At 52.6% G+C, this 8,397-nt stretch overlaps 1 protein-coding gene across 1 annotated transcript; it reads right to left on the bottom strand.

The window, feature by feature from the left end:
* Positions 1 to 494: 494 nt before the first annotated feature.
* Positions 495 to 5,813, bottom strand: DCPS (decapping enzyme, scavenger; the record flags this gene model as incomplete). Its single annotated transcript, XM_010183228.1, has 5 exons — positions 5,780 to 5,813; positions 5,657 to 5,704; positions 4,813 to 4,958; positions 3,461 to 3,574; positions 495 to 605 (listed from the first exon to the last, which is right to left on the bottom strand). Coding segments are annotated over exons 1-5 (453 nt in total), but the record flags the coding sequence as incomplete, so codon positions are not given.
* Between the last annotated feature and the right edge of the window lie 2,584 nt (positions 5,814 to 8,397).

Raw genomic sequence — 8,397 nt, 5'->3', positions numbered from 1 at the left:
TCCCCTCCAACCCAACACATGATTTGGTGATGCTATGAGGGCAGGCAGCGAGTGGATGGACAGAGCTCTGCGATGGGACGTGCTCTCCACTCAGATAATTTTCCTTTCCTCCCTTATTGCTGCGGTGAGTTACGGGGATCCCGTTACCACCCAGAGTAATTAAAGCCACGAACAGCCGCAGCGAACTCCTGCACGCCGGCTGGGCTCGCTGCTCAACACCGCAATCCCCCGACTAATCTCTTAATTAATCTCCACTTTCCCCGCCACAATTCCTTCCCAAACTTCAAATGCGGAGAAGAGAAACGTGGCGCATCCAGCCACGTTTGCTGGCCAGTGAAAACCATCAAGGGAAGGGAATTATCAATGCAACAAGGACAGGGCTCGACTCTGAGCATCCCTGGATGCAGCGTGGCTCTCCAGTGACTGCAGAGAGGGCAACGCGGCCCCGTGTCGCGATGTATCGTCATTTCTTGGTCCCTGGGCCTTGCACTTACCTTCCCTTCTCGCAGGACGTTCCTCAGCAGCGGGAGGTGCTCGGCGGTGAGGTCGCGGAGCGATTTGACGTCGCGGCGCTGAACAAGGGCTATCAGGTAGAGGTCATCCAGCTGCAGGGAGAGAGGCAGTGACCTAGGTGACCACGGGAAGACCGGGGAAACCTCCCGCCACCCACTCTTAATTTGGGGGAAACTGAGGCACGCAGCGGCCGAGGAGGCCGTGGGTCTGCCAGCGACCCCCGCGCGCGGCCTTTTCCGCAGAGCCAGCGCAGGGCTGATCTCTGCGCTCAGACGGGGATTTACAGTGAATCACCGCGGCCAAAGCTGCTTCCTAAGTGAAAAGCTTCCCGTAGTTCCATTGCACAAATCGCTTTCCAGCTCCATCAATCACTATTTCCAAGGCCTAATTGCTCACTGGACAATCCCAGCCTGGTAAAACACACTCGTTCAGGAGCAATCAGCCAGCCCCATAGGAAGCACTCACAGTTTAAGACGACAGAGGGCTGTGGAGCATTAAAAAATATAAAATAAATTCATTATCCCCATCTCAGTGGCTTGCTGACAACATAAACACAGCAAAGGAAAGGGTTTGGCTATTTGAGACCTGAAAAGGGCTGTGAGAAACCCATCGGGCTATTTGGAAACAGAGGCTGGTGCCAAAAGATGCTCTCAGGACCCCATCTCGGGGCTGAGCAGAGGAAAAAGGCAGCAGAGCAGGATCAGGGCGGGAGGAACAGCAAGCGCCTCTTTCTCCCTGGAACAACATCTGCGTGTTGCTGTTCGACACAAATACGCCCAAAAGTGAAGTCATCCCGGGCAGCGCTGCAGGCAACGCCTCGGGGCTCCTGCGGGTTTGAAACCAGCTCAAAAGCAGCGGAAAAAGAAAACCCCACACGAAAAGAATCATCTTCAAAAGATCCCGAACCGCTCCGAAGGAGCAGGAGGTTGAGCAGGAGCTGATCCAGCGCCCAGAAGGCTGTGAAAGCTGCACGAGGCAAATAAATCTTCCTCCCTGAAATAATTACAGGTGAGTTGGCAGGGCAAGGCGCTGCTGTTGAAGGAACTACAAGGAGCTCTGTCTGGCTTCCTAATTTAATTCAGTAAGTTAAATGGGCTGTTCAATGGGATGCACGAGAAGGAACCGGTGCTCGTGGGCAGGCCCAGGGCTGCCGGGATCGGCTCTGGCTCGGCAGCGCCCACAGCCAAGAGGAAATTCCTTGGCTCAAGGCAGAAGCCAAGAGCCCTTGCTGGGACGCTGGCTTGGCTGCCTGGGAACCAGAAGTGGAGAAGGTCCTGTTCTGCACGGGGAGACCTCCCCAAAACACACATCCTGCCATGGAAGTGCTCCCTGGCCGCACCAGCTGCAAGATGTGGACACAACGCGTTTCTAAAGAACAATAAAACACAATTGAATCAGAATTAACGAAGCCATCTCCAGTCCTGATTCGAGTTGTGAAGCTCAGTTGTGGCGAGCGAGGATTTACACCGAGGAGGAAGGAAAGGGACAGTGGTGCTGCACTTTTGGGATCCCGAAATATTGCCACCCTGGAAATAGAGGGCACTGGGTGCAAGCTCGCTCTACAGAGGGATAGGTAGGGATAGATAGGGATAGATAGGGATAGAGATGCTTTGCAAAGTCTCTCCAGGAAGAAGGCTGTGCCTCCCAGTGATTTTTGGAGCGGGTGATGTGCAATGAATTCCTGGTAACCAGCACCCAGCAGTGCCTTACTCACTTCCATCCCCGAATCATCCCCTCCCGCAGCTCAGCTCTGCGCCAGAAACAGGCGGTCCCAGCACAGAAATTCAGAATTTGGATGGCCACGAGAAGGCTCGCGTTCGTTATTTTCGGTTTTTAGTTCCCATGTGTGAGTTCTAATGAAAGGGAAACTTTCCCCACTTGCCATCCACAGCGGCAATTTGAGGAACAGAAACATAAGGGGGAGTTTTTGGACCTCACCAGAGTTTCATCTCCCCGGGACCATCCCCAGCATGAAAAGGATCCCAAATCTAAGGAAATAACGAGCCACTCAGTTGAGGATTACAGCCCGGGTTTAAAAAGCTCTCTGTGTTTCATGAGTGGCCGCCCCCACGAGGGGTTAAGCAGCTGCTCGTAAGCTAAGGACCATCTGTTCAATATTGTGCGCAGGAGAGTTCATTGCGGCAACCAGAGGACAATGCATCTGCCCGGTTTGGGCTTGGAAAATAAAACAAACCCAAAAAAACCCCAACGAACACGCAGCTGGATTTAGGCTCCAACACATCACGACAAGATTTGGGCTGAAACAGGAAAGAGAAAGCAAAGCTGATGAATAAATCAGCCAGCAGCGGTGAGAACCGCCTGTGCAGTGTCCACAATGGTAAAAGGCCCCAAAATATCATCACTTGATGACGACGGGGAGAGATTCTGGAGCGTGTTCAGAGCAGAGCCACAAGGATGGGGAGGGCTCTGGAGAACAAGCCTGATGAGGAGCGGCTGAGGGAACTGGGCTTGTTCAGCCTGGAGAAGAGAAGGCTGAGGGGAGACCTCATCACCACCTCCAACTGCCTCAAGGGAGCTTGTGGAGAGGTGGGTGCTGGGCTCTTCTCCCAGGTGATGGGGGATAGAACAAGGGGAAACGGCACCAAGCTGTGCCAAGGGAGGTTCAGGTCAGAGATAAGGAGGAAGTTCTTTCCTGAGAGGGTCGTCAGAAGCTGGCACAGGCTGCCCAGGGAGGTGGTGGAGTCACCATCCCTGGATGTGTTTAAAGAGCGGGTAGACGAGGTACTTAAGGATATGGTTTCGGGGGGAGACAGGAACGGTTGGACATGATGATCTCAGAGGGCTTTTCCAACCGAGCCATTCTGTGACGAACAGGAAGGACACGTTGCCCGACTAAAATTGCCATTAGTGGTGCACGAAGTGGAGGTTTCCTCTGGATTACTTTTGGGCAGCAGCATCCTTCAAAGATAAAGGGGAGCGAACGAACCTGGTTTTGATTCCACTTGAAATCTGGGACTAAAACAAAGCCGTCGTGTGGATCGGGGTTTTCATGGACGATTCGGTCGGCCTCAGCTTTCTTCTCCAGGATATTGTACACCCACTGGAAGAGAAACAGGCAACTTCACGCTACAGAGCCCCAGCTCCCTCAGCAGGAGATGCTCCACTCCCTCCAGCATCTTTGTGGCCCTGCTGGACTCTTTCAAGCAGTTCCTGTCCTCGAAATGAGGGGCCAGAACTTGTGACCCAAGGACAAGACCCGGCTGCCAGGCAAAGGCCAAAGTCCTGCGTTTTCTTGGGCAATGCTCAGCTTTTGGCTTCCTGATTAGGAAACAGCTCACCGCTCAGGGTCCTCTCTGTGCCTAAAGCTCCAGGGTCCTCGACATTGAAAACCTCAGCCCCCAGACCACCTGTAATCCCCACTCTGGTTATGCCCTGCACTCCTCCTTCAAAGCAAAGCATCATCCAGAGAGGAGTTTCAACCCCAAAACAGAGGAGAGCAGGGATAAGCGACAGGGTAAGAGGAGTGGAAGCATCTTTGCTTTTCCTGGTTACCAACCTGAGCTCAATCACCTTTACTTACGCCCCCAAAATGCACTTTATGCCCTGGCTTAAGAGCTCTGTACGCACCAAACACTTGAGATCAAGTCAGCCCTTCTGGGGAGCTCTGTCAGGAGTTTAATTAATCCCATCAAAACTTAGGCTCATTGGGAACTGACCTGAAGAGATCCCCAGGGAGAAACCAACCTCTCCTCCTTTTATCTGGGTTTTTTTTTTGCTTAAATTTCTGCTCTTTTCCCCCTAGCAACATCTTAGAGGAGATTCAATTCTCCGAGCGATTTTGGATCGTGGTGCTCTGCGACTCCTCGGCAGAAAAGCAGGGCAGAAAACTTGGCAGGAAATGAAAGTTTGCCCCTGTTTTTTGTTGGGAACGCCTGCTCTTTTCATAAGTGCCAAGCTATCGGTGTCCCAAACACGTCCAGCGATCAGATGAGCCGGATTTTCAAGTCTCATGTGATGGGCAGGCCAGCAGCTGACTGCTCTTGCTGTTTCCAGCCAGGACAACACATGTCCAGAGGCTTGGCACCACAATTAAGCCATTATATGAAAGCATCCCCGCTGTGCAGAAAACAGAGCCGCTTCTGTCGTCCCTCGATTACCCTTCACATTTCCCCTTCCACTCCTCCAAACCAGTTCAAACACCCAGAATTTGGGGTTTTTTCCCCTTTCTGCAGATGGGACAGAGCGCTCCTGACTCCTCTGCCTCCAATTTGGGCTTCGGAGGGGACATTTGTGATGTAGGAGGAGACCCAAAACGTCGGGAGGCAGCGGTGCCCGTACCTGGATGCTGAAGCTCTGGGACTGGATGAAGGGCAGCGTTATGGCCTCGTAATCCTCCCAGGTTTCGCGGATGAGGTGCACCTCTTGGCGCAGGTATTTCTGGAGGTGTTTCTCCGTGGCAGGGTACACAACGGTGGTTTTTATCTCTGGAAACAAACACATCTGCTGAGTTATCACAGAATCGTACAAAATACCAGGTTGGAAGGGACCACAAGGATCACCCAGTCCAACCTCTCAGGGTAAAAGCAGAGTTTAAATGAGAGGAGTCAGCACCCTGGCAAGCTGAGTCCTAAAAGTGACCAATGTAGGGGAATTTACCACTTCCCCTGGGAGATAATCCCAGTATCTCATGGAGAGATTTATCCCAGTATCTCATGGACAGACTTATCCAATGTCTGATTGACCTCATGGTAAAGAAATCTCTTCTGGAGTTCAATGGGAATCTCTCCAAACCCCATTTGTGTCCATTGCCCCTCGTCTTTTCCCTGTGACTCCTTGTTCAAGGGAGTCTCCATCCTCTTGGTGCCACCCTTTATGCACTGGTACATGGTGACAAGGTCCCTGCTAAGCCTTTTCTTCCCAAGGCTGAACAGGCCCAGTTTTCTCAGCTTTTCCAGTCCTCTGAGCATCCTCGTCACCCTTTGGACCCTTTCAAACCTGTCCACGTCTCTTTTGGATAGCAGGGACCAAAATTGGACACAGTGCTCAAGGTCTGGTCTGACCAGTGCTGAGTAGAGAGGGCAACGACTTCTTTCTCTCTGCTGGTGATGTCCTTTCCAAGGCACCCCAGCATCCTGCTGGTTTCCTTGCACTGCAGCACTGCTCCTCATGTTGAGCTCCTCACCCACCAAGACCCGCAGGTCCCTTTCCACATAGAGTATGGTTCTCAATACTGGATGAGTAAGGCCAGGTGGAGCCAGTCTCAGCTGCACTCTTGGATGATGGATTCCCAGATGCAAGACCTTACATCTGTCTGTGTTGAACTTCACAAAGTTCCTCATAGCCCATTCGTCCAGGTCCTCCTGGGGGGTGGCTCTCCCTTTTGGAGTATCCCCTACCCCACTCCTTCTGGTGTCACCAGAGAGCTCCTGACCCCAACATCCAGGTCACTAATGAAGATACCAAATAGCATCAGGCCAAATATTGATCCCTGAGGGACTTGTGACCGGTTGCCAGACAGAGAATGAACCATTGACTACCACCCTCTGGGTATGGCCCATCAGCCAGGTCCCCACCACACAGACCACTGCTCTAGGGTGTAGCTGTAGTTTTTCAAGGAGGATACACACACACACACACACACGCTAGCCAGACACTGAACATAAGTATCTGTTTGCTCCCAAAGCCAAGATTTAGGACAGCTCTTTAAGTTTTCTGTTCATTTTAAGGTCACCGCTGCACAAGCCGGGGGACTCGGCCTCTTCGTTTCGTGCCAAACGCAGCTCAGTGAAGTCCAAAGGAAAACGCTGGCACCGCGGAATCCGGGAACGCAAACCACAAGGGCGGCCTTGGTCCGGTTCCCACCGTGCGCATGTTCCAACGCGGCTGTTTTCCAGGGCTCCGTCGGCGCAGTGTCACAGCAAAACACAAGAGAAGTTAAAATAAAGCTCCACCGCTCCTCCTCGCTTTAAAGGAGCGGCAAAGAGAAAAAGGCAAAAGATAAGAAAACACCACAGCAGGATGAGACTTCCCCCGATTTCTTTTTCTGCCTCAAAAGAAGGGCGAGGAGCACAGCAAAACCCCTCTCTGCGCTGGGGGTGCTGATAACTGCGATGCATGTGGGGTCCCAGGCAGGATGTGGGGTCCTAGAAAGGATGTGGGGTCCTAGAAAGGACGTGGGGCTGCAGGGGACCCTTTACAGCTTCTCCAAAGCCTCCCCAATTTGGGAGAGCCACTTTGGGTACTTTAATGCCTGAGATCAGAGAAACCCTTAACGTGCAGCTGTGGTGGGACACCATGGGGCACCCAAAACCTATCCCAGGCTGGAAATGGGGGTAAAGAACAGCGTGAAGTGGGTTTTGAAGGGTCAGGGTTTGTCTCTGCTCGTGTCTGAGTCACGGCGTCGGCCTTCTCCTAAAAACATGAGCAAAAGGAACAACCCGAGGTGCGAAAACCAAAACCGCAGCTAAATTTGGGGAAGCTGATGGGAAAAGCTTCCTGCATGACCGAATACTTTCCTTTCACGCTCTCATCTCTCCCCCTCGGGCTGCAGAGACAGAGCGGGGACAGTCCCCGATGCGCTCATTTCTGGATGCTTTTCATAAGGCTCAGCCCGCAGCGCAGGAACGAGCCGTGCCCGGTGAGGAAAGCAGCTTAAGCTGCCTCTTAGATCTATGCAACGTCCTGCAACCGGGCCTTAAAACGTAAGGTGCAGGTCCTGTGGCAGGAGGACACGCTCTTTGAGACTGCTCCTCTGAGGAAATCCACTCACAAAGTTTCTCCTCCTTCAGTCGGGCACTTTTGGGGCGCCCTTCAGACAAAATCTGGCCGTTATTAAGCTGGTTTGCAAGGGTTATTTCCCATTTTAGCCTGGCCACCTTTCTCCTAGCAGTCAAGAAATCCGATGAGCCAAGCAAGACACGGATGAGGGCCTCCTCCTCCCCTACAAAAATCCCGTTTTGAAGCTGCAGCAGAGGGAAATTCCTCTGCTTTCGGCCTCCAAGGCAGCCTCACAGGAAATTTCTCCCTCGTTTCAGGTTTATGAGCCGCATTCCTCACATCAGCTCCCTCCTCGGGTCGTGACTCAGCAAAAAGGGGCAATTTCCTTCCCCTCCCGATGTGCAAACCATTTCCTCTGGTGCCAGCCCAGCTACGCGCCAGCGGCTCGGGCAAAACGACCACAAAACCCAGCTTTTTGGCCCCAAATTGCTGCGAAGGAAGGAGCCTCCTCAGAGCTGGGGAGCGTGGGGGGAGCAGCGGGGTCCACAGCCCCCTCCTCATCTCCTGCACGGGACTGCCCAATGTCGAGAGCAACCACAGCAGCACCGAGAAGCAGCGACACATCAGCAGGCAATGTCTCTGCCAAAAAATTACCTTTAAAAGGTGATCAAAAGGTCACTTTCATTTGTCACTTTCTGCAGGAAAGCAGAGGCTTTTTACCTCATTCAAGCCTGCAAGAGGTGTGGCACAAATGCTCATGCGAAACCATAGGAGGTTTGGGGCAGCCATAGCCAAACTAAACAGGAACAACCTGAGTGAGGATTAAACTCAATAAACCGAAAGATAAACCAAAGAAGTGAGATGTAAGAAGACCCAGATTCACCTGGTTTTGCCCAAAAAAAAGCAGGACGTGGTGCAGCACTGACCCCTTAGCAGCCTCTTCACCCCACTGAGGGGTTCTGCACCTGGCGTAATTCTTAAATTCAATAAAATATTAAACTGGAGCAATGCTGGAGTCGCACAGCGCTGCAAGAGAGAGAAACAGCAGCACGGCCAGAGGGAGGCCCAGGGGACTTTAACCCAGCAATGCCACCTCGTGGGAATCACTGCGAGACGCCCGAGCTTTTGACACCTTCCCCCCAAAAGCGTCCCCAAAATCCGTGGCATCACAGCTGGCAGATGACACCGAGTTGGGAGGGAGTGTTG

Source organism: Mesitornis unicolor, unplaced genomic scaffold (assembly GCF_000695765.1).
Source record: "Mesitornis unicolor isolate BGI_N332 unplaced genomic scaffold, ASM69576v1 scaffold13694, whole genome shotgun sequence".
NCBI classification, from domain to species: Eukaryota; Metazoa; Chordata; class Aves; order Mesitornithiformes; family Mesitornithidae; genus Mesitornis; species Mesitornis unicolor.
This window is presented reverse-complemented; position numbering and strand designations above follow the sequence as displayed.